General features: G+C 43.2%; 1 protein-coding gene across 2 annotated transcripts in view; it reads left to right on the forward strand.

Moving 5' to 3' along the window:
- LOC115075917 (alpha-tectorin-like) overlaps positions 1–27,345 on the forward strand; it is a 160,805-nt gene that overhangs the window by 36,436 nt on the left and 97,024 nt on the right. For both annotated transcript variants that reach the window (XM_029576867.1, XM_029576868.1), the window contains exons 4-8: positions 2,042–2,172; positions 7,410–7,691; positions 8,817–8,954; positions 17,614–17,773; positions 22,781–23,196. In XM_029576867.1, coding sequence (XP_029432727.1) covers positions 2,042–2,172; positions 7,410–7,691; positions 8,817–8,954; positions 17,614–17,773; positions 22,781–23,196 — 1,127 coding nt within the window. The remainder of the gene's footprint in view (positions 1–2,041; positions 2,173–7,409; positions 7,692–8,816; positions 8,955–17,613; positions 17,774–22,780; positions 23,197–27,345) is intronic.

Below are 27,345 nucleotides of genomic sequence, written 5' to 3' on the forward strand. Positions count from 1 at the left end.
CATGCTGCAAGGCCATGATCCTTTGTTCAGGAGCAGGGAGGGTGAGCGAGGGGATCGCGGCAGCACCACGAGGGTGAGCAACGTTAAGAAAATCATGCGTCGTGCCATTGCCACCAATGAGGCTTCTCCAGTTGTTCTGACACCTCTGAATGGAAAAAGTAGCACCGCCCCCGCCAGAGTCATCAGCATGGCCAGTAGGCTGTGCTGCTTTTAAACTCACTGAGGACCCACATGACGGCGCTCTGGCACACTACGGCTTTGCTTACTGGTGCTGGGGTGGCAATGTTATTCATGTTAAGGTGGTCATTATCTGACTGTCCACTCTGGGATGAAGTCCATGGATTCCTTGCACCAAGTATCAAAGAGAGAATATGCGCACACTTTTCCTTTGAAAGTTTGTCACTGCATAGCTTTGCACTGGGTGGATTTTCTGTGGAAAATAACGTATGGAGATTTGAAAATACAATTTATTTTCCAATTTTGCTCAAGGGGGGTCATTTTCCAAGGTATTATCGCGAGAGATAAATTCGCAAATCGCACTAACAGCCGTTAACGCGATTTGCGAATGCAAATTTGTAATTTTATATTCAGGGGGCGGAGTATATGTAAAACGGGAAACAGGTAGTGTTAGCGCGGCTCATAGCTACAACACTTTCATTTGCGTTACCTTGTGTGCTACAGGTCAGTAAAGGGTTATCGCGGCCCACGACAATTCCGAACGGCGAGAGAGAGAGAGAGAGAGAGAGAGAGAGAGAGAGAGAGAGAGAGAGAGAGAGAGAGAGAGAGAGAGAGAGAGAGAGAGAGACTTGCTATCATGCCTATGCCCTAGACAGGTATTTGTAGCCCTATGGGAGGGCCACCTACTAACTCGAGGTGGGGATTAGGTATGAGCGTAGGGGGTTGGGGGCCACTTTCACATTCAACATGAGACGTACGGAAAGAACAGTGGTCTCTAGTGAAGATTTGCTGGCCGTCGGAGTGAGGAAACTCACTCCAAGAAGAGATTTGGGCAACAAGGTGGAGAGAACATTGCCCAAATCTCTTCTTGGAGTGAGATTCCTCACTCCGACGGCCAGCAAATCTTCACTAGAGACCACTGTTCTTTCCGTACGTCTCATGTTGAATGTGAAAGTGGCCCCCAACCCCCTACGCTCATACCTAATCCCCACCTCGAGTTACTAGGTGGCCCTCCCATAGGGCTACTTAGCAAGGCTCTCTCTCTCTCTCCCTCCCCCCGTCCCCCGAGGTGTGAGACAAGTGCTCCGTTTCATATAACATGTTGCTTGCAGCACCTAAGAGTGGAAATAGGCTGTTTGGACACTTTTGTGTATTGCGAAGATTCATTGGTTGTTTTATCGCGGTGCACGATGTTTTCGCGATTTGCGAATCCATGTCCGCAAATGGCGAAAACCGCATCACGCGATGTTTCCCCGCTGCACGAAAAATGCCTTATTTGCATGGGACACGCCCCCTCATGCGTTACCACTGCGATATTGGAAAATGAGGCCCAAAACACCCTCTCAGGAAGGCCTGTTAAACTTGCAAGTACAATTTTTCTTTCTGCTCTTAGTTGGATTGAGGGTGCTCAGTGTTCAGACATCCGGTCTGTGAGTGTAAATCATCAAATACCTGCACAAATGACTTGAAAAATTGTCCTCTGAGGGAGCAGCCTTTAGACTGTGAGCACGCTGCGTGAGTTTCACAAAAAAAGCAGGCTCGTGCTTTTACTGCAAAAGTGGACTGTTACTTGCTTTTCTGTGTGGCTAGATTTCTTGAAAGTATAATTTGTGTGTGTTATTTTCCAATCCTGCCCAAAGCACACACCGGGAATGCTTCCCCTAAATGTGGCTAAAAGAACCCGTGTTGCTGCTCTTAGCTGGCTTGTCAGGCAGTCGGTTTCAGAGTGTAAGTCACTATTTACCTGCACAAATGGCTTGGATCAGCATTGGGCAGTCGCTGCTCACTGTGGCAAACCTAGGAAATCTCACAGAAAGCTTCCACGTGTTAGCGCTATATTGACCCCTGCTGTATCTCTTCATAGAGGCTCTCCTGTATCCATACGGACTGGCACACCAAGACATCCTGAACCCACAGGCAGACGATGGCAGCTCTGAGAGGATCAACATCTCTGAGCCATTCATTTTCCTCCAGAAAAAGTACACTTCCCTATATGTATGTGTTATTTCTGTTTTGCTTGAGTTTCCATTTCTACTTAAAAAGAATGAAATGTATAGTTTTCCTTACAAGATGCTGATGTTACTGAATTCTTGTTGTCCATTTATTTTTTCAAGGAGATATGACTGATAGCTTTACCCTGGTTCTGTCACATCTAGCAGTTTTGAAGATGTCAAGAATGGTTTAAAAATGTATGCTATTATTTCTCCCTTAGACATTAACCTCTGGTGTTACCATAGGCTTCATGATATAGCTCCCTAGTATAATTTTTTTTTATTGCTTATATACTGCTACTACTGAAGCCCAGGATGATGTATAATATAACATCCTAAATTAACAGTTATAGCAACATAACAAATCAATAAATAGTAAAAATAAAACAAAAATAATAAAAACATTATTAAAACAAACAATATTTGATCATGCTCACTGAAAAACAATAAAAAAAATTAAAAAGTGACCAACAAATAGAGATAGAGGCGCATAGTATTTTAACAGATTCTAGGCATACTTTGGGAAGGATATGGAGGATGATAGTGGTAAAAGCAGCAAGAGTTCAGATAAAAGTCAAAATGTGGACTGGAAAGTTGGTATTGGGTTGCATATGGGAATTTATAAGCTCATCTATCCCAAATAGATGAATCTCAACTGAGCAGACTGGATGGGCCAATTTGGTCTTTTTCTTTTATCATTTACTATGTTACTATGTTGATTATCAACTTGAAGTAAGATGCCAACTACAAAAGTAAGCACCAACTAGTGACAAGGGGATTGCATAGTTAAGTGCCAAGCAAGAAGAGGAGGATTCACAAGCCAGTATGTCTCTTCCAGGCAATATTACCATACAAAGGGGCCGATGCCATACAGTGCGTTCAGCTGAGCGCATTGTATAACCCACAGTCGGACGTGGGTTGAATAGGTGCTAACTAATCCCCTTATGCAATAAAGGGATTAGCGCCTCTACAATGCGCGTCCAATGTGGAATGAAACTAATAGCGCTCATCACATGCAAATGCATATGAATGAAGCTATTAGCTATCCACTCCCAATGCAAAAAAATAAATATGCGTCTAGGATGCACATTTTAGCAATCAGAAATCAATGTCTGCCTGGAGCAGGCGTTAATTGCTGAGCGCTCCTAAAACTAGTACAGAAAAGCAGAAAAAACTGCTTTTCTATAATGCTTCCTATTTAATATCATTGGGATATTAAGTAGGAGGAACAACACTTTAAAAAAATAAAACGTTAAAAAAAAAAAAGCACCGGCAGTCGGGTGCAGGAAGCAGATGCTCGGTTGACAAGCATCTGGTTCCTCAACCCCTGGCATATCCACAGGTTAGGAAAACAGACTCTGATAAATTCAGCGTCCATTTTCCGAACCTGACTGCCCGCACTTTAAGGAGTGAATAAATCGATATTAAAGTGTCGGGCACTTAATATTAATTTATTCACTCCTTCACTTATTGCCCATTGGTCCTTTTCACTGACATTTGACAGTGAAAGGACCAATCCCCTTTCAGGACAGCCTTCTGAAAGGTGATTGGTCCTTTCACTGACATGTGACAGTGAAAGGACCAATGGGCAATAAGTGAAGAGTGAATAAATTAATATTAAGTGCCCAACACTTTAATATTGATTTTATAGACTCCTTAGGTGCCGGTAGTCAGGTTCAGAGAATGGACGCTGAATTTATCAGCTTCCATTTTCCTAACCTGTGCATGTGCGCTGGTAAATTCAGCGTCCGTTTTCTTAACTGGCGAACAGCTGCCGACAGCGGACCTCTCGGGCGCACGCAATCGCCCCTAGTGCCTCCTCAACAGCGTGAGCTTAATTTAAATATTGCATTGCGCCCCCAGGAGAGGTGCCTGGGGGCCATTAGGAAAGTGGGCGCTGAACACTCAGCGCCCGCTTTCAGCACAACTTTTTTGTATCAGCCCCAAAGACAGTGACCTAGGCATCTAGCAGCCTGCCTTTCCTGGCCAAGTTACCCTACAGACAGAAAAATCCAGGCCCACAACCAGCCTGTCCATCTCAGGCATGTTACCTTCATAAACAATGACCCAGGCTTCAAGCAATCTGTCCCTCCCAGTCAGCTTATCCTGTACAGCAGATACAGGAAGTTTTCAGGCAAAGCATTGGTTCCGGAAAAACGTAGCTTAAGTCAAAATGTTGCAAGCTGACATAGATTGTTCCGTGAAAGCAATGTTATAAATAGGAAATTGGTTCCAGCAGCAGGACCCAATACTCTATTTTCACCAACATAAAATATAAGTAATATATAGTACTGTAAGAAGCATAGACAGATTTATAGCCCTGGTCAGCTCGTGGGCACAGGGGCTCACTGGAGCATCATGGCGCAGGCACACCCCATAACCTTCTGGGATTCCTGCATATGAGGGAAAAGATTACTTTCTTTAGGGGCCTTAAGCTGTTCTCATTTTTACTATATTTCACTGTTTTAATGCTCCCTTTGCTGAATCGTTGCCTGTTACGGGCCTTAGAAAAGCCTGAGCATAAACAATGGCATCTTCTGCATACCAGCCCCAAACTGACTCCAAAAACAGAATCCAGTTCAGAAAAGCAAAGTCCGAAACACCAACTAGGCAAGTTGTGTGGGACAGGAAGCCTCCTCTCCTGACACATCCGCAGCAGCTCTCCCTCTGGCTGATAGGGCCTTTCTCCGCCAGGCAATTTCTCTCTGAACATGAGCACCCAAAGGAGAAGCCTCTGATTCTGCATGTTTCTGTAATCCTCTTCCTTGCATCTCCAGAGCTCAGACCTCTCACACTAGTACTTCTCAGGAATGTATTCTTTACTATACTGCATGCTGCTACCATCGCAGTGCTTTACAATAAAATAAGGTCACTCTTGCATCCCAAGACAATTTTGTTTCCTGAAAACCCTAATCTTGGGCTTATTATTATTTGTTTATATTCTGTATTTTGGCACTTCAAAGGGGATTGCATTCAGGTACTCCCCAATGGGCTCACAATTTAAGGGGGTCATTCATCAAAACATGTTTGGGCGTTATTGCAGGGGTCCTAACATACGATAACGCCATAATGCATGCAATAAATATTGCATTGTGAATTGTGTATGCAAATTTGAACATTTTATTCAAGTGGGAGGGTTTTGGACAGAGTAAATGGAAATGAGTGCTGTTTAACATTGTGTATGATGATGTACTGCCTGCTATTGTGGGATTTAATGCCAGAAATACTACACCTTTTTTCTTAGTGTTACGCCTGTGATAGCTATGGGTTATGTCTGGAATGGGATTGTGTACGATGATGTAATGCCTGCTATTGTGGGATTTAATGCCAGAAATACTACACCTTTTTTCTTAGTGTTATGCCTGTGATAGCTATGGGTTATGTCTGGAATGGGATTGTGTACGATGATGTAATGCCTGCTATTGTGGGATTTAATGCCTGAAATACTACACCTTTTTTCTTAGTGTTATGCCTGTGATAGCCATGGGTTATGTCTGGAATGGGATTGTGTATGATAATGTAATGCCTGCTATTGTGGGATTTAATGCCAGAAATACTACACCTTTTTTCTTAGTGTTACGCCTGTGATAGCTATGGGATATGTCTGGAATGGGATTGTGTACGATGATGTAATGCCTGCTATTGTGGGATTTAATGCCAGAAATACTACACCTTTTTTCTTAGTGTTATGCCTAGAATGGGATTGTGTATGATGATGTACTGCCTGCTATTGTGGGATTTAATGCCAGAAATACTACACCTTTTTTCTTAGTGTTACGCCTGTGATAGCTATGGGTTATGTCTGGAATGGGATTGTGTATGATAATGTAATGCCTGCTATTGTGGGATTTAATGCCAGAAATACTACACCTTTTTTCTTAGTGTTATGCCTGGAATGGGATTGTGTATGATAATGTAATGCCTGCTATTGTGGGATTTAATGCCAGAAATACTACACCTTTTTTCTTAGTGTTACGCCTGTGATAGCTATGGGATATGTCTGGAATAGGATTGTGTACGATGATGTAATGCCTGCTATTGTGGGATTTAATGCCAGAAATACTACACCTTTTTTCTTAGTGTTATGCCTGTGATAGCTATGGGTTATGTCTGGAATGGGTGTAATTGCAAATCCTGTGTCGGGAGGGGAGAGGGAGAGAGAGAGCCTCTATGGAGGCCTGATGATTTTTTAGCTATTTATGCCACTGTAAGAGGGGGCACTAGTAACTTTGAGTGAGTTTGTGGGGGTGAGTTGGATTTTAGAGGGCAGTTTAACATGCACAGTCATATATATATGAACAGCACAGTGATTTTATGTGATTTGGAGGGATGAAAGGTGAAAGAAGAGTAGATCTGTACCATGTTTTTTCTACTTAGCTTGATGCACTATCTGTCTAGCTGCAAACAAGCAGAACTCACCCTACCCCATCCCACAAAGATCACCCTGACTTACTAGTGCCCCCTCTTACAGTGGTAAACTTTTTTGTGACCTTCTACAGAGGCGCTCTCTCTCTCTCTCTCTCTCTCTCTCTCTCTCTCACTCTCCAGCATTACAGAAAAATTACCCTAACTGTGCCCCCTTTTTTTTTTTTTATCATAAGTGCTATTCTTGCTGTATTTATTGCAAAATGATGAATTTAGGGCTAAGTTTGTTCTTGAGGATTAAGTGAGTTGCCCAAGGTCACAAGAAATAGCAGAAAGATTTGAATCCTGGTTTCCCATTTACAATTCTATTGCAAATCCTACAAGATCATTTCATGAATGCCGGTATATAAAAACCTTAAATAAATAAATAAATAAATAAAATAAATAAACATATAGCTTATGATTTTGAAGGTGAAGTGACTGGGAGAGGGTATCAAAAGGTTGTCTAGGATCATAGAGTAGATTAGGGGTGCTCAAACCAGTTCTACGGGCCCTCCCAGCCAGTTGGGTTTTCAGGATATCCCCAATGAATATTCATGAGATTTATTTGCATGCACTGCCTCCTGTGCATGCAGATATTTCTCATGCATATTCATTAGGGATATCCTGAAACCCCGACTGGCGGGTGGGAGGAGGCATAGGACTTTTTTGGACTACATGAGCTATTGAGGTTCTTTCCATCCCTAACTCTCATGTAGTTAAATTTTAGTATTTTCCTGTGGAGTTCTTTCCAGATTTCTTGATTCTCTGTTACCATCGTGCTCTCGTTTTATTAGTTTAATGTTCTTGAATACATTTGAATTCATGTCTTTCCAGGTAAACAATAATGGGGTTGTGTCTTTGGAAAAACAAATGTTACACTACACACCACATCCTTTTCCCCTGGAGAATGATTATGTCATCATAGCCCCCTTTTGGGCTGATATCAACAACCAAATTGAGGGCGTTATCTCATACAGAGAGAGCCAGGATCAGCAGCTCCTAAAGAGAGCAACGTTGGACATCAACAGATACTTCCCAAGCCTGTACTTCACTGCCAGCTGGGTGTTCGTGGCAACGTGGAACAGAGTGGCATATTATGGGTCCAAATCCTCCAAGGTACTTTTGTGGATGCTTTAGGACAGTGGTTCCCAAACCTGTCTGTTGAGTTTTCAGGTTATCCACAATGAATATACAAAAGACAAACGTGTGTGCACTGCCTTTATTCCATGCAACATTATCTCATGCATATTCATTTGTGGTTCTCTGAAAATCTAATTGGTTGGGGTCCTCCAGGACAGGTTTGGGAGTCACTGCTTTAGCAGAATAAGGAAAGGAAGAATGATATATTTAACATGATTAATATTGTATTGTTTGCAAATTGTGTTGCTTTTGTATTGAACATAGAAGAACATTTTATAAATGTTCCTGAGCTTTTCATATCACATTGGTGCTATCTTGAGCTATTTATCCTTCTTTGAGTGGGGGAGTCGAGAACTACTGCTGTGTGTGCTGTCCATTTCAGTGGTCGGACAATGTGTTTGTGTGTCTGCCATTACCTATGCTGTACTTGTTCTGTGCTAGGAAAGTGTCTGAGCTGTACATGCTCTATGCTTTGGCCATGGGTATGAGGGAAGCTTGCACTACTGTCATTCCTGTTGTTTAGATAAATGGAAAACATCTATTTCTAGCACGCCAGTCAGGCAAAATACTAGCAATTGAGCCAAGATTTTACAATGGCACCTGTTTTACAATGGCACCTGTTTACAGAAGGCTGTTGCAGAGACGAGTGAAATTGTGCAAAAAGTGGAGAAGGGCCATGTCTGGACATGTTATACTTGGACAAAAAAAAAGAGGAGAATCCATGTGAGAAAAGTGATATCACAGCTAGAACAAATGCCCCAAGGGGAGAGTCCATGCACCTATGCCAAAAGAACAGCAAGAAGTCACAGTTTCTGGAGTATCCTCCTCCGTAGTACAACAGTGTGAGCTAGCCCTGCCCTCCACACTAGTGGCCACTCCTTGCCAGCTGACCAACTCTCTCACATTGTTTGATTTACTTTTGTCAAACAGCCATGACATTTTATGTTTACTTATGGTTGTTAGAGACTTCTTTTAGTGTTTCTGAAGGGGCTGTCTGAGTCCTCCAGTCACTCACAGAACAGCTGCAGCAGTCACAGAGGCATGACTGTGCATGCTTCTCGCAAAGTTATTTCAATTTACTGCTGCTGCTGTTCATTTCAGGTGAACACGTTCCAAGTTGTTCTGACCACTGATGGAGATCTGGCATTCGTCATGTTTCACTATGGTGACATTACGTGGACCACTGGGAAATCAAGTGGTGGAAATGATCTCACTGGTTTGGGTGGCAGGCCAGCTCAGGTATGTACGCCACGTCATACTCTTGTCTTAATCATTTTCTGATGATAAATCACTGCGCTGCTCTTCAGGGTCTCCTTGCACTGGCCAAGAATGAATGTAGAGTTGACATATTTTCTTACAATAATGGAAAGCGACTAGTGGTGTTATTTAAACACAGTGAATCAAATAATGCTAATTTGATTTGAAGGCTGCCACGTTTCCAGCAACTTGTGATATGAGATGATCTTTCCCCTGGTGTTTGAGATTCAGGTCATTTAAACGAGCAGAAATGTCACCTACAAAGCCAAATAATTATATACATTGTCAAAGTGATCTACTACTGGGTTTCCTTTCTCAGTTAAAGAAAACTTCTATTTCTTTGAATAATGACAAGAAACATTGCAGTAACCGCCAATGAGCTTCAGATAATGTCACTATAAGCTACTTTGATTTCATCAAAGATATGCTTTGAACTGAGTGTAATTTAATCTATGAGATATAATTAAATTAAGTGCATTCACAACATCACTCATGATATTCTTAAATCCAAGAGCGTCACCTATTGTTGGTGAATAATGCAGTGATATTTAATCAGTTCATTTTGGAGTTCCAATCCTTGCATATGCTTTGAAGGAAAGCTCATCTGAATACTTCTCCCAGCAGCACCAGCAGAGGATCCAGAAGACACTGCAAGCCATCTAGGCTTCAGTTTACACCCCGTACTCTTTCCAACAATAGAGGACCAGAAGGCTCATCTGCAGGACTTGCTAGAGACATAAAGTTCCTGTATGTAATAAACGATTGCTTCAAGGAGCAATTGGTTCAGGAACCAACGAGAGAGGGAGCTATTTTAGATTTAATTCTTAGTGGAACACAGGATTTGGTGAGAGAGGTAATGGTGGTGGGGCCACTTGGCAACAGTGATCATAACATGATCAAATTTAAACTAATAACTGGAAGAGGGACAATAAGTAAATCTGCAGCTCTAACACTAAACTTTCAAAAGGGAAACTTTGATAAAATGAGGAAAATAGAAAAAAACTGAAAGGTGCAGCTGCAAAGTTTAAAAGTGTTCAACAGGCATGGACATTGTTTAAAAATACAATCCTAGAGGCGCAGTCCAGATGTATTCCACACATTAAGAAAGGTGGAAAGAAGGCAAAATGATTACCGTCATAGTTAAAAAGTGAGGTGAAAGAGGTTATTTTAGCCAAAAAAACATCCTTCAAAAATTGGAAGAAGGATCCATCTGAAGAAAATAGGATAAAACATAAGCATTGTCAAGTTAAGTGTAAAACATTGATAACACAGGCGAAGAGAGAATTTGAAATGAAGTTGGTCATAGAGGCAAAAACTCATAATAAAAACTTTTAAAAATATATTTGAAGCAAGGAACCTGTGAGGGAGTCGGTTGGACCATTAGATGATCGAGGGGTTAAAGGGGCTCTTAGGGAAGATAAGGCCATTGCAGAAAGACCAAATGGATTCTTTGCTTCCGTGTTTACTAATGAGGATGTTGGGGAGATACCAGTTCCGGAGATGGTTTTTAGGGGTGATGAGTCAGACGAACTGAACGAAATCATTGTGAACCTGAAAGATGTAGTAGGCCAGATTGACAAACTAAAGAGTAGCAAATCACCAGGACCGGATGGTATGCATCCTATGGTACTGAAGGAACTCAAAAATGAAATTTCTGATCTATTAGTTACAATTTGTAACCTATTATTAAAATCATCCATTGTACCTGAAGACTGGAGGGTGGCTAATGTAACCCCAATATTTAAAAAGGGCTGTAGGGGCAATCCGGGTAACTATAGACCAGTGAGCCTGACTTCAGTGCCGGGAAAAATAGTGGAAACTATTCTAAAGATCAAAATCGTAGTGCATATAGAAAGACATGATTTAATGGAACACAGTCAACATGGATTTATCCATGGGAATTCTTGCCTAACAAATCTGTTTCATTTTTTTTGAAGTGGTTAATAAACATGTGGATAAAGGTGAACCGGTAGATGTAGTGTATTTGGATTTTCAGAAGGCATTTGACAAAGTCCCTCATGAGAGGCTTCTAAGAAAACTAAAAAGTCTGGGATAGGAGGCGATGTCCTTTCGTGGATTACAAACTGGCTAAAAGACAGGAAACAGAGAGTAGGATTAAATGGTCAGTTTTCTCAGTAGAAAAGGGTAAATAGTGGAGTGCCTCAGGGATCTGTATTGGGACCCTTACTTTTCAATATATATATAAATGATCTGGAAAGGTATACGACGAGTGAGGTTATCTAATTTACGGATGATACAAAATTATTCAGAGTAGTTAAATCACAAACAGATTGTAATAAAATGCAAGAGGACCTTGCAAGACTAGAAGATTGGGCATCTAAATGGCAGATGAAATTTAATTCGGACAAGTGCAAGGTGTTGCATATAGGGAAAAATAACCCTTGCTGTAGTTACATGATGTTAGGTTCCATATTAGGAGCTACCACCCAGGAAAACGATCTAGGCATCATAGTAGATACTGGATAATACTTTAAAATCGTCGGCTCAGTGTGCTGCAGCAGTCAAAAAAGCAAACAGAATGTTAGGAATTATTAAGAAGGGAATGGTTAATAAAACGGAAAATGTCATAATACCTCTATATCGCTCCATGGTGAGACCACACCTTGAATACTGTGTACAATTCTGGTCGCCACATCTCAAAAAAGATATAATTGCGATGGAGAAGGTACAGAAAAGGGCAACCAAAATGATAAAGGGGAATGGAACAGCTCCCCTATGAGGAAAGGCTGAAGAGGTTAGGGCTGTTCAGCTTGGAGAAGAGACGGCTGAGGGGGAATATGATAGAGGTCTTTAAGATCATGAGAGGTCTTGAACGAGTAGATGTGACTGGGTTATTTACACTTTCGAATAATAGGAGGACTAGGGGGCATTCCATGAAGTTAGCAAGTAACACATTTAAGACTAATTGGAGAAAATTCTTTTTCACTCAACACACAATAAAGCTCTGGAATTTGTTGCCAGAGGATGTGGTTAGTGCAGTTAGTGTAGCTGGGTTCAAAAAAGTTTTGGATAAGTTCTTGGAGGAGATGTCCATTACCTGCTATTAAGTTCACTTAGAGAATAGCCACTGCCATTAGCAACGGTAACATGGGATAGACTTAGTTTTTGGGTACTTGCCAGGTTCTTATGGCCTGGATTGGCCACTGTTGGAAACAGGATGCTGGGCTTGATGGTCTGACCCAGTATGATATGTTCTTATGTTCTTATGATGGAGAACAGCTAAGGAATTGCTAAATTTCTAAATTATCTTGTTTACAATTCTTTATCCAGGTGAACTATATTAGAAAAATAAGCCATGGGATGGGTGGGTGGTGGGGTAAGGTGGGAGGGAATTAAACAGTGGGCAATTTAGTTTCCAATTAGATTCAAAGCACTCCCAAATCTCTTGAAGAAACTTGTATTCTGAGTTTCTCAATTCAGTAACAGACTTGGAAATTAGAATAACTAGCAAATTAATTTGGAAGAGAAGTCCATTATCTGCTATTAGGTTCACCTAGAGAATAGCCACTGCCATTAGCAATGGTAACATGGAATAGACTTAGTTTTTGGGTACTTGCCAGGTTCTTATGGCCTGGATTGTCCACTGTTGGAAACAGGATGCTGGGCTTGATGGACCCTTGGTCTGACCCAGTATGGCATTTTCTTATATTCTTATGTTTCCACTAGAAAGCACAGAACAGAAATTAGAGCAAAAACTAGGAAATATTATTCTACCTCTTTTTTTTTTTTTTTGCCCCTTCTAGCTTAATATCATACACTAGTCAAATACTAAGAGCACAATTCTACAATTCTACACCAGAATAACAGATTCAGAACAGAGAGAAAGCTATATATTTTGGGAAAATATAAAGAAATCTTTTTAAGATTTGCAGCAGCAGGACTCAGGAACAAAGCTCTATGCCCAGTAGGACTGAGGTATAAGCTAAAGGACCAACCAGGTAGAACATGTGCTGGGAGTTACTGGCTCAAACTAGAATCTGCCTACCTTCAACTGTGCTATAGTTTCCAATTAGATTCAAAGCACCCCAAAATCTCTTGTCGAAACTTGTATTCTGAGTTCCTCCATTCAATAACAGACTTGGAAATTAGAATAACTAGCAAATTCGCACTAGAAAGCACAGAACAGAAAGCAAACAGCAGACAAAGCCCAAAAGGGCACGAGGCTGGCTAGGTGAATCTAGAAGACCTGAAGGCCACAAGGTAGTACTAGAGGTAGTACCAAGAGGTACCGCGCAGGGCAGGTGGGCCTGAAAGACCACAAGCAAGGGCAGGAGGCCTGGAAGGGCCCAAAGCAAGGCAGATAGGCCTGAAATGCCACAGAGCAAGGCAGGAGGCCAGTTTGAAGAGGCATTGAAAGAATGGACAGGCTGGGTTAAGTAGGCCTGGAGTTACAGCCTTATGGGATAAGCAATAGGCTGGCTAGAACAGCTGTGAGCGAGGCTCGTTGATGATCTCTGCTGCTGAGGCGGCTGCATAGCAGACCGAATCATGACAATTTGGAATATACCTGTTTGGTTCTGATCATGTGAAAGGATTGCGTTTGTTTATTGTTGTTTTGCTTCCTTTAGTTCAATCCGGAGGGAGTTAGTATGTGTGTATAGACACTAATGTCTTATGTTTCTAGTCAGTCAACTTTCAAGGAATTTTTAGAATTAAATAGTTGAGTACAAAAATTAAAAACACATGTAAAGAGAGCAATTCATATATATTATCCCTCTACCATTTATCAAAATGTTCCTAAATACTGATACATAGAAACTTAAATATATACAATCAGAAAAACAATGCCTACCACACCATATTTACCACCAAAAGACCACATACAAGCCATGTTTACAATCATACTACTATATATTCAGCAGAATTATATTTACGTATATAGTGGATAGACAATGGAAAATGAAACAGAACTGCAAAGACAACAGGGGACTAACAGTTGCAGGAATATACATGAAATAATATAAAATGGTGTAGCTTATTTTATTAACTCTAGTAAACTCTTACAGGGATCCTCGTTTTGCCACTTTGCTTCTTGTTACTTTAAGCACCGTTACATAGTAAGAAGAAAACAGTATGTGTGGTACAAAACAACAGGCAAACAAGTAACTTAAAAACTCCCAGCTCATTAAGTCCTCACCGAACACAACTTATTAAGGCGATAAATACAGACGCCTGAAAAAAGAGCCTGCTTTCCAACTCCTATCAGTGTCAAGGCCTGCTGTCATGCATTTGGAAGTGAGAATAGAAATGCTAAAATTGCAGCCTGTTGCAGACCTATTAATGTCAAGTCTTAAAGATTAACACATTGCTCCGACGTCTTCCTCCCACAAACAACAAAGTCCAATGTCCACATCAATTGCTGGTCCCAAATAAGTAAAATTTCTTCACAGACGGGAGAGAAGGGTGAGAGGAGACCGCTCTGTGAAATAAAATCGCTTGCCTGCTAACCTGTGTGTCCTGCCTCCGGGGGTGGCCAAGCCTCGACGGTGCAGTGAGGGCGAAGCCGAGGGCAGTGGGCGGAGCCCCGGACCGGAAGGAGGAAGTAGCTGCCTTTAAAACCAGAGAACAAGCAACCAGAAGCGGGAGAGAAGGGTGAGAGGAGACCGCTCTGTGAAATAAAATCGCTTGCCTGCTAACCTGTGTGTCCTGCCTCCGGGGGTGGCCAAGCCTCGACGGTGCAGTGAGGGCGAAGCCGAGGGCAGTGGGCGGAGCCCCGGACCGGAAGGAGGAAGTAGCTGCCTTTAAAACCAGAGAACAAGCAACCAGAAGCGGGAGAGAAGGGTGAGAGGAGACCGCTCTGTGAAATAAAATCGCTTGCCTGCTAACCTGTGTGTCCTGCCTCCGGGGGTGGCCAAGCCTCGACGGTGCAGTGAGGGCGAAGCCGAGGGCAGTGGGCGGAGCCCCGGACCGGAAGGAGGAAGTAGCTGCCTTTAAAACCAGAGAATAAGCGGCGCGCAGCAGAGCCGGCGCGTCGCTGAAGCCGCGTGCGCTAAAGGGGCGTGCGCTCCATCAGACTCTGCCGGACTCAGCCGGACATAGCCATAGCCATCGCTTTCAGGTATTAAAAATTTTTTTTTTCTTAATTGATGGTCTCAATTCTCTCCCCTCTACTTATCTCCATTTGAAGGAGTGGTAAATTGAGAGATAGTGACTGCCTATGAGATAGAGTATATATCATGCCGGCCAAAAGGAAGGGAAGGGTTAGGGTTTTTCCTGCCCTACCCGCCCCCCTAGCGTCGCCTATCCAACAGGCAATCACGAACTTTCTCGTTCCATCTATCTCACAATCTCAGAAAGCCGAAGAATCTGGTGAGTTGGGTAGTGTGGGAGGATTGCCCACTTCTACAGAGGAGGCTTCTTTAAGCCCAAATGTTGGACTCCCTCCAGTTCAAAGAAAATCAGGACTAAGCAATGATTTGACCCCAAATGAAATCAGTGGCCACCTGGACACAGCTGGAAGTATTTTAAATCCAGCTGTAGCACAGGAGGTCCTGGGACCTACATCTGATGCTGCTTTGGCATCTAGCAGCAAAGAAGTTGTTCTGCCTATACGTCCTGAACTGGTTACTTTGGAGACTATATGGGAAATGGTCGCAGCAATGTCTCTTAATATCAAAGTTTTGGAAGGGAAAATGGATATGTATAATTTGAGGTATACCCAGGATTCGGTTCAAATTCAAGATCATATTAAAAGATCCGATGAAAGAATTACTAAATTGGAAAGTAATGGTGTGAAATGTCAGGAATTTAATATTGCTGTTGCAAAGGATAGAGAGCAAATTGCAGTTAGATTAGAGGCCCTAGAAAACACTACCAAGCGCTTTAATTTGCGTATTATAAATTTTCCCAGAGTGACAGGGGAAACCCCCCTAATCACTTTGACAAATTTTTTTCAAGAAACGCTTGGTATTGTCCCTGGGGAGGTACCGGTTGTGAATAACTGTTATTTCCTACCTAAGTCAACGAGGAATAGGAATATTTCCCAAGAGATGTTTCAGGGGGATCTTACGAGATTTTTAGAAAATTCAAATGAAAGGGTAATCGACTGGGGTATTCTCCTCGTTACCTTTTTCACTGTAAATGATCTGAATAAGATCATGAAAAAGTACTTTAACAAATTTCCTGTTTCATTTATGGAGAAACCTGTAAAAATTTTCCCTGATTTAGCAGTTGCAACACAACAAAGGCGAAGGGCTTTTTTGTCCTTTCGCCAAGAGGTGTTGTCACTGGGTTTCTCATATAAATTGAGGTTTCCCTGTAAATGCTATATTAGTAAAGAGGAAGAATCATATATTTTTTTCGTTCCTGATCACCTAAAAGTATTTCTTGAACAACGGATGAGACAACAACCTGCGACATCTTCTCCTATAGACCACACAGGGCAATAATTTAAATAGAGATAGAAATTACCACGTATGTCATGTATTTAGTTTAATATTATGTTTTTTTTCTCCCATTTGTTGATGGAGAATAAGTAGCTCCCCTTTTGTAATGGCACTTAATAGGTTGGAATCTTCTTATGATGTTTAGAGGAGAAAATATGTTTAAAATGTCTCTTTTTCTTTGATATCCAGCTTATGTATTTCCTTAATACAATGTATATATTATTGTATTTGAAAAACCATAAATAAAGAATTAAAAAAAAAAAAAAAAAAATTTCTTCACAGGGAAAAATCTTTAGTCGAGTCACAGTATGCAGTCCAAAATTCAGACAAGATCAGCTGAAACCGCCTCCTTCAAACAGCTTTATCTGAAGAAGGAATTACACAAGTTAGCCCTAAGGCTTTCAGGGTAACTTAGGTCAGAAAACGTCTTTCCTGGAGCTTCCCCTTTGGCTTTAGACTTCCTCCTCCTGCTGCATGGCTGTAGGAGTACTTTTCACATTTCAAAGCTTAAGCAACATTTCTACTTCAGGAGGCCTTACACTCCCAAAACTTCTATTCTTCTCCTCTCAAGATATCTGGAAAAGCATCCTAAATAACCTTTCCCCAATAACATCCCCTTCCCTTAGAGGGCATGTACCTCCTATTATTACTATCATTGCATCACCCTTCTCCAGCACCCATTCTCATATACCCTTATAATTACCCTCCCCCAACAGGAAGGCTGAATGCAAAGTACACCAGCCCTGCAGTTTGCAAGAGCTCTGCAATAGCAGAACTCATTGCCTTTTAAATGACCTCTAAGAGAGCAGGATCCTTCTATACATTCTCCTTACTGACCCTGGAGAGCTGGAACTCTCCAGAAATTTCCAGCGCATTACTTGGTGACCCTAGCAGGGCTATTTATATATATATATATATATATATATATATATATATATAGATATAGATATAGATATATATTATATATATATTCTTAGCTTGTTACATAGAATATTGGCAGGCCAAGTGCAACAAGGGACCTTATTAGGGGTGATGTTAACAAATATTCAGCTCTCTGTCTCCATCTGGTGGTTAGGGGTTATAACCAATACATCTGGACTGGTCTGGCTGGAGTGAAGGAAAGAAAGTTATCAGCTTAATTTTACCAAATTTAATTTATATTTTATTAAATGCATACCATTCATATACAATGAAATAAAGAAAAAGTAAACAAATCTTCTGCCCTCCTTCCTCAGGTTGGCTTTGACAGTGGGGACTTAAAGAGATACTTTAGTGTTCCTGGAGCAATGACTCCCGAAATTCTTCAGGTTGGATCCACAAGTAATATCAATACTCCAGGTCGCTGGGTTTTCCGAGTGGATGAATTCAGTGTCCCCAATGGATGTGTGTACCATGGTATGTGGCTACCAGTTCTGACTCTTTAAACACACTGCAAAAAGATCCTGTTCAGGCCATGTCAGGAGAAAGGCCCTCTGTGATCTTACAAACCGTTAACAACAATGTCTTTGGATAATTGTTAAGTTCGTCTAATAAAAGGAACCACATTCTGCTGACAACAAAATAAAGATGACCCAAAAGCAAATTGGTGTTCTGCAGAGAGAGGATAACTTTCAGCTTGCTTGCGTGCAACCATTTATGCTTGTATATGAGCGCGTGCAAAGTTGCTACTGTATTTTATAACCTGTGTGGAATCAATATGCACAGGTTATAAAAATGAGCACATGCACATACAAACGCTTGTGCGTGCAAAAACCACGAGTCACATAAGTTCAGACTTATCTGGATAAATACCAATTTATCTGGCTAAGTAGCAGCACTTATACAGACAGGTCTGAAAAGTACTACTTAGAAGACGGATAAGTAGCACTTTTCAGACTTATCCAGCTAAGCAGCGCCTGCTGCTACTTAGCTATACAACTTGGAATATAGCCAGAGGAGTGCCACTACTTATCCAGATAAGTTTATAATTTGTCCAAGTACTGGTAGAGGTGCTTCTTAGCCGGATAAGTTGGAATTTAGCTAGATAAGTGTTTGCAAATGATATCCTTGTATATTTGTACTTAAGGATACATGAGTAGATTTTACTCACATTAATTAGATGCTTTTATTCCCTGTAAGTTGGCTTTTATAGGTATAAGTCAGGGGATATTATAACGTGCTCAGCAATTAAATAACCCATTTTACAAATTAGTCTGTCTGCAGCTCATGAAGGTCCTCCTGGCTCCTCAGCCTGAAGTTCCCCATTTCATCCGGATCTCATACTCAGTGTTTTTTTTCATTTTTACAATCGCTTACACCAGATATTGAGTAGGAGTAAATCTAGGCAAATAAAAGATTTACATGCATCACTTTGGCAGGTTGTAAAATAGCAAATTACTTATATAAATCTTGGCCCTTTTCCGGAACACCCCAGCCCACCCCCGTTTTACATGTGCAAATTTGCTCATGGACCCAGATTTACACATGCATGTTGCAGGTTTTGAAATTGCATGCCTCACATATATGCTATTTTATGAGGAACAGGTCCTAATTTCTATGCATGCAATGTTTGAAAATTCACCTTTTAGGTAGTTTTCAAAAGGTTCCAGGGCATAAAACTGGAAACAAACCACCCTGATGAGCTATTCCCTGTATATTTTTAGTTTAATTTCTATCTTAATGTTTTATGATTATGCTATTTAATTAATCTATGATTTTATCTCTCTTAACAGCTAATTTATTCTTTTACCCTATATAGTTTTTAGCTGTTACTATTTATGATCATTGTATTTCTAATCTTTTTATCATGTGTGAACCGATGTGAAGGCTTGTCTGATGTGTCGGTATATAAAAAACCAATAAACTAAACTAAACTAAGCATTTATGTGCACAAGTAGTATTTTGTACATGCCTGAAGTATGTGCATGCTAACTAAACGTAAACAACAAAACAGGTGCAATTTAGGGGATTCCAGGGCAGGGTTCCATAGTTCGCACATAGGTTAGTATTTTGTAAACAGTATGGGGATAACTTTAAAACGTATGTGTGTGCCCATATACCCATGTATATGGGTGTGCGTACTCATCCTCCAGTATTTTATATTATGCGCACAAATGCATGTGCATAGTTTGAAACACATGTAAATCTAGCCTACAACATTCTCGTGAATCTACAAGATAAGCAGAATGTATTTTGAATATAGCTGGATAAGCCCTAAAACGCTACTTAGTTATCTTAGTTATCCAGCTAATTTTAAAATGATCACGTGGTGCGCGAGTGGAGACATGCTGCAGTTTGAAATTGTGCTCACAAGGGCACGAGTATCATTTAAAGTATCCCTCCTGCGCCTATTTCGACTAGGGCTTTAGTGGCTTTTAAGCGCTAGGTGGATTTCATGCTCATGCGAGGGAAAAACCAGTTTTTGCAAGTAGTCCATCAGTTTGCTCAGTTCATGTCGCGGTCTTCAAGTCTCCTCTGGTTCTTCATCCCTTGAGCCCATCCACTTGACCCTGAACCCTCACTCTGTGCTAAACTCCCCAAAAATTAAGATCCTCAGACTTTGTCCTTATTAGGGCCAGAAGTAAAGTAACGTGGATAACCAATGCCATGGTCGCTTTCCTACCTGTGTAAGTCTTGGCCCTACTGCAGGCCTCCCATGCTCTGCTCATTCCCCGCCCCCTTCTTCTTGACGCGCGCACGAGTACGTAAGTGCGTACTTTGCAGCTTCTTAAAATGCGCGTTGCTTGTGCAAGGCCCGCATATGCACATATGTGGCCAATGCTTTTATAATCAACCCGTGAGTAGCGTTTTCTTTTTACTTATCCAGCTAAATCAGATAGCCAGATAAGTAGCAATGAAGGATGGCTCCAGCTAAGTAACGCCTTTGTCGCCACTTATCCGGATAAATAAAAACTTTATTTAGCCAGATAAATCTGAATTTTATCTAGATAATGTTGGACTTTTGCGTCCAACATTAAAAATGTGCACGTGGATTCTGCCTGTGTAATTTGTGCACTTTTACCCTGCTGAAGTGGCGATATTTTGTAATAAGCATGCGGGAATGAAATTATTCATTTTACCAATTAGTCTTCTAGTTTGCCCATCCATCTCAGGTCATCAAGAACCTCCTGGTTTTTCAGTCTGAACTGCCCCCAGTTTACCCTTTCCCAGTCTGTATGAGGCAATTCTCACTTGCATGTGTATATTTACACCTGCTAATTATCTGGGGTAACAGATTTACCTGCCTTGCTTTGGGAGGTTCTAAAATAGCAATTTAGAAGTGTAAAAGTTAGCTCCACCTGGGCAATGAACCTTGACCACCCCTTTTTTTGCTCGCGAATGCCTATATACATGCATATGTTTGGGTTTTTAAAATAAGAGAGCAGATGTGTTGCAAATGGAACATACATATGGTCCATAAACCTGGCAATGTAGGTGGATACAATAAAATAAAAAGGGAGAAAATGCTGCCTTCAAAATTTGCTATGTACAGAGACCAAGAAGAGCACCTGCCACCAGGAGGCGGAGCACACCTGCCACCAGGAGGCGGAGCACATGAGGAGACAGAGGTTAGCTGGAGTTTCACCAATAACAGTCCGGGGTTTCCGCAGGTTGAGCCCTTGGGTACCTGGACCGCCTGGACTTAGGTCAGCCTCAGATGGTCTCCCGGAGAGGTAGTGGAGGGGTGTGCCCACCACGAGCAAGGGTACGCAGCTGATGCAGAGAGGATGGACCAGACCCGAACTGGAATCTCCGGAGACCTCAGGGAGGTCACAGTTCAGGAAGGTTCTCTGAGCGAGACAGGCAGTGTCTGCGGGTCTAGTCCGGTGAAGGCCGCGGGTGGTTTCCAAGCAGGTTGGTCTGGAGGTCACAGTAGGCCAGAAGAGAGTGTCCGAGTGAAGCGACAGAGAATCGGTCCAGAATGATCAGCCAAAGCAGAGGTCAGTAACAAGGTCAATCCGAGCGTAGTCAAGGCAAGCGAGGGTCGGTTCCAGGCAGCAGATGAGAGAATGGTCAGGCAGGCAGTGGTCAGTTCCAGGCAGATGAGAGAATGGTCAGACAGGCAGTGGTCAGTTCCAGGCAGCAGATGAGAGAATGGTCAGGCAGGCAGAAGTCAGTACCAGAGATCAGTCCGAGGAGGTACTACCTGAGTAAGGATACAGGAACACACGAAGACTCAGGAAAAAGGAGATACTGGAACGGAACAAGGAGACGCTGGGAACAGGATTAAGCAAGCTTACTACACCACGGTGGTGGGCGTCCTGCCGGACCAAGACTCCATCGTCCGTGGAAAGAAGCCAATGGGCGGAATGGTACTCCGGAAACGGACGGCCAGGGTCGAGATCCAGGGCAAGCATTCGTCAGGCAGGAATGGAACGACTGCCATTAGCAATGGTTACATGGAATAGACTTAATTTTTGGGTACGTGCCAGGTTCTTATGGCCTGGATTGGCCTCTGTTGGAAACAGGATGCTGGGCTTGATGGACCCTTGGTCTGACCCAGTATGGCATTTTCTTATGGCCTGATTCCAAGGCGGGAGAGAGCCTTGCTTATATACCAAAGTCAGGTGACGTCATCGGGCTGTGCCGCAGAGCTGGTTCCCACCCTTGGTCCACCAGGTCCGGGCGGTCCGCATGCGCGGGGCTGGTGCTGGAGAGGGCGCCGTGCCTCGGTGTGGAGCTAGGCCCGATGTGGAGGGCCTAGGAGACGCCGCTGCAGAACGCCGTGGATGGGCAGTGCTGGCAGCGGCAGCAGGAGAGGACAGCCCGGGTCCCATAGTGCAGGAGTAAGGTGAGCAGGCCTGGGCGCAGGCCTAGCGTGGACGGGACACGCAACAATATGCAAGTTCTTTTTGCAACACACCTGCTTTCTTGTTTCATTTATATGCCTCTTTGCATGCACAAGTGCTAATTTTATGCACATAGCATTTTAAAAATTCACCTTTATATGTGTATACATTACCAAACGTATACACACCTTTTTACACTTGCTAATTGAGTTGTGGAAATGACATCATAGTTCTTTTGTCTGCAATTTTGGGGAGAGATCTGGGTTAAGTGATGGAGGGTCAAGGTGAACTGATAGCAGTGTCAGTGTTTTCATAAGTAAAGTATATGCATACTTTATAAAATACTTGCTTTGAGCATTAAGTGCAGTAAATGCATGCACATGTTAACAATTATTTCATAAGTAAAATATTAGCATGTCTTTTATAAAATAAGTATAGAAAGAATACAGCTATTTAAAAAAACATCTGCATGCACTGAAACATACACAGGTACTTGCGGGACTCAGATAATGTATAAACACTAGACAGTTTATAAAATGCAGGCATAACTTTGCAAGCAGGCACCTGCAAGTGCACATGTTGATTTAGGTTCAGTGTTGAAAGTTACCCTTCTAAAGTCCCATTTTCTTCACAGGTAATTATCTCCCATATGGAGCTATCTTCTGGAATGACAGTAGTTGTGGCTGGAAATGCTGGTGCCCATCCAATGGTGATGTTAGGTGCCATCATCAAGCCTGTTCTTCCTCCGAGTCCTGCCGGCCATCCTTCTGGTTCCATGTGTGCCAGCCTCTTCAGAGAAGAACCTGCATGGCTGCTGGAGAGCTTCAATACTTAACTTTTGATGGGAGGCTTTTACACTTTCCAGGCACCTGCACCTACACCTTGTCACAACTGTGTGAAGACAGCAGCAGCAGCAGCTTGACTCACTATAAGGTCCAAGCCAAAAAAGAGGTCAATGGCAATGTGCCAGAAGCCTGGACCTGGTTGGTTCAAATAACAGTTTATGGTACAGAGATAACATTGACCAAAGAGAGCATGGGACGTGTTTTGGTAAGAAAGATTCTGTGAATATTAAGAATCGGAACAGAACCACTGGCCAATCCAATGAATCAGGTTTCCATAGTATTAGAAGGATATTTTTTATACTGTTCTGGTTCTGGAGCCTACAGAGCAGGAGCACACGGGGACCCGGGGCCACTTCATCCTTTCTTTCTGTCCCATAGGCCCGGAGAGCACTTCCCTCCTTCCTACTTAGTGCGGGATTGCAGGCTTTGGGTCCTACTATACCAGGAGCAAACAGCAAACAGGAGGGAAACATTCACCTCTGACTTCCAACTTACGGGCCGATACAGTAAGGACGCGTAAGAAACAGTGCGGCAGTGCTGGGTGCCCGCTCGTTTTCCGCGCGCATATTTTGGTTCGCATACCGCTCGATTCAGTATTCAAATTAGACGCAAATCCAAGCGGCGTCCAAAGTGTGTCAATGAAGCGGTAGGCGTGCGCAATCCATCTTACTGTATAGAGTGGTATGCAGTGCCTATACAGTATCCAGGGTTGAAATGTCATTTGAAATGTCATTCCACCAGGTAAGTGGATGGTTCTTTTCTACAGACCCCGCTACCTTGAGCGCCCGGCCGGATGTCCAAGCCGCGACCTTGGACGTCCGGCCGGGCGCTCAAGGCAGCGGTTCCTCCGATCATGGACGCCCAGATACAGGCGGGAAGGTCCATGAACGGATGCCGCGACCTTGGATGTCCGAGGTCGCGGCGTCCGTTCATGGACCTTCCTGCCTGTAGGCACCGCTGCCTTCAGCGCCCGACCTCGGACGTCCAAGCCGAGGCTGGCGAGCGAATCCGCTAGTCTCTCTATATTATAAAAGTATTAGGGATGCTGGGCGATCATGTCAGCATGCTCACGCACCACTACACACAAGGGCGGGCCTCGCATTTCTCAACCGCTGTCCGGTATGAAGCTGACTGAACACCACACTAACGCCAGGGACAGGGTAGGCGGTAAATATTCAGGTTAAAGACGCGGTAAATGAGCGGGTTAACAGGGCGATATTTTGGGCGCACGTTACTATATCAGAGAGAATAGCTAATCCGATCATTAACATGTCATATACATGCGGTGGGCGGAAAGGGATACGCGTCCTTTTCGGCAAGCGGTAAGGACGTGTAAAAGCCGATACTGAATCGCGGGTCCGCCTTATGCATCCAAAACATGCGTCCAAAGCGGGTTAAAAACCGGGTAACCATGGCCGCGCTTTACTGTATCGGCCTGTTAGAAAACCACACCTAGTTCTGATGTGAGGGGCTGATCATTCCAGCAACCTCCCTGGAGGAGCTGCTCTAAATATAGTGCTCCCCTCCCTCCACTAAATATACTTAGCACAGCGATGGCGAGCTCCAGTCCTCGAGTGCCACAAACAGGCCAGGTTTTCAGGATATCCACAATAAATATGCATGAGAGAGGTTTGCACACTATGGAGGCAGTGCATGCAAATCTTTCTCATGCATATTCATTGTAGATATCCTGAAAACCTGGCCTGTTTGTGGCACTCAAGGACTGGAGCTCACCATCACTGACCTACGACTTAAGCTCTAGGGCCTTATAATGAGGATCCCGAAAGGTTGTCATACTGTAAAATATATCACAAAAAAAGAAAAGAAGAAAATAAATTTGTCTGTTTTTAGTGCCTATAAAGGCTGAATTAGGCATTACACCTGGGTGATGTCATCTGTCCGCACTGACACAGACCCTTTCTCTTAGCTCAGGAAGATGGTAACTTTAAAACGAGCACTCATATACATATGTATATAGGCACGTGGCCAGATGTGCTGAAATTTTATATCGTGCATGTTATAAAATAGGCTAAGAGCATGTATATATGCTCCTAATTTTAAGAGTGTGTGTGCACATCAAGGCAATGTTGACTTTGAGGCGTGCAAGTGAGGGAATTTTGTAACAGGCGCGCATCCAGGCCATGAGCAGTTCCACCAGTTTGTCCACCAGTTTGCCCAGTCTATAGTCTGCACTCCGACCTGTTAAGCCAGACCCCCTAAACACTTCATATGTGGTTAGAAATTGTTTTGACTTACATCTCATCTATAGCAGAAGTAAAGTGCACCCAGATGTGTAGTTACATGTCTGCATATCCCTTGTCCCCACCCCAGAACACCCATGACCCGCCCACATTTCGCTCCCTTTTTTTTTTCAATGCAAGATATTTGCATATTGGTACTTGTGCGCCCATGTGGCCGGCTTATAAAATTGGGTGGATGTGCATGTGCTAGATGCATGTCCATCTCACGAGTCTGGCACGTGTCTGGCTTTTAAAATTCTCCTTTAATAGTTTTATTCAGCATGCACAGGAGTTATCATGCGTGCTGTCTTTTGAGCACCTGTCTTACTTTGTTTGAGCTACCATGTGGTTGTGTTCTTGAGCCAAAATTAGGAGATGCACGCACATGTAGAGCTTACGTGTGCCCTCCGTATTTTAAAATCCACCTATATGCACTTGTATCTCCCACTACACACACATCTCACTCAGAATCAAAAGGTTGAGTGGTCTGGGTGGGGCATAGGTGTTCCAGGATGGGGCCAAGAGATGTGGATGCGTGCCCAGGTCCTGTGACGTATAACTTTACTTTTGCTATGGAGGAGGTGTAAGTTTAAAAAACAACAAAAAAATGCATGAGCAGTCACATATTCAGGAGTTCTCCTCATACCTGGTTTTCTTCTGCTACTTCCATCTGAACTATGTTGCACAAAAGGAAGGGGAGAATGAGAGTTTTCCCTTGTGAACCCTCGCTCCCCATGGATCAGTGGACCATCACTGAATAAGCCATTTCTTCCCCCATTTTGCGAGCTTCGAGCCCTGTTGGCAAGAGAGAGAGAAGAAAGCTCTGTCCTCGTCTGGGGATGTCACTCTCAGCCCACCAGATTCGTGCCTTCCACTGCCTGTGCCTGCCCAGGGAAGCACTGACACAGCAGGGGCGCGTGTTGATGACATCATCTCAGCTCCCTGCTCGGAGGGTGTGGAGAGGGGTTGAGCTCCCCTTCTCCATGGTACACTTTTTGCTCCCTGCAGAGAAGGTTGATGTCACCGGGATTGGTGTATTTTGTATAATGGTTCCATCGGTTTCGGACGTGCTGCAGGCTGGAGCAAGTTTGGAAGGTGAGCGTTCTGCTCAGGAAGCCGGCAGTGGTTATGCTAGATTCTCTCTGGGACTTGATTGTGAATCTGTCTAATTCTTAGTGCTCATTCCCTTCAGGTGGAGGATATCTCCCAGAAGCAGGAGCACCCAGAGACTTGCTTATCCCTAGAGAAGGATATTCAAGCTCTCAATACCACTCTAATTCGTGAGCATATTTTCCCTTGTGGGAGAATGGAAAAATTGGAAAATCAGGCTAGGCATTTAAATCTGAGATTTTTAAATTTCCCCTTGGTTATGGGTGAAATTCCTCATCTTAGACATTCCTTCCTTGAAGTTCTTAAGATACCAGCAGAGAAAGTTCCTTCTGAGGATAAAGCTTTGTTTCTTCCCTTTAAGCCAAGTGCTAACCTGGAAGTTCATCCGCAAACCAATATTGATGTTCCTAATCTATCTTTATATTGGACATTGCTAATATTGAAGTGATTATAAGACCATTAAGAACATGCCATACTGGGTCAGACCAAGGGTCCATCAAGCCCAGCATCCGGTTTCCAACAGTGGTCAATCCAGGCCATAAGAACCTGACAAGCACCCAAAAACTAAGGGGTAGATTTTATAAATCTACGCACGCGCGTGCGCGAACAAAAGCACGCCGGATTTTATAAGATACGCGCGTAGCCATGCGTATCTTATAAAATCCGGGGTCGGCGCGCGCAAGGGGGTGCACATTTGTGCAACTTGCGCGCGCCGAGCCCTGCGCGTGCTGCCCGTTCCCTCTGAGGACGCTCCGAAATTGGAGCGGCCTCGGAGAGAACTTTCCTTCTACCCCACGCACCTTCCCCTCCCTTACACCCCCCCCCCGGCCCTATCGAAACCTTCCCCCTACCTTTGTTGTTAAAGTTACGCCTGCCAGAGGCAGGCGTAACTCTGCGCGTGATAGCGGGCTGCTGGCGAGCCATCACCCGACCCGGGGGCTGGTCCGGAGGCCTCGACCACGCCCCCGGGCCAGTGCCACGCCCCCGCCATGCCCCAAAATTTG

This window comes from Rhinatrema bivittatum, chromosome 14 (genome assembly GCF_901001135.1).
Source record: "Rhinatrema bivittatum chromosome 14, aRhiBiv1.1, whole genome shotgun sequence".
NCBI lineage: Eukaryota > Metazoa > Chordata > Amphibia > Gymnophiona > Rhinatrematidae > Rhinatrema > Rhinatrema bivittatum.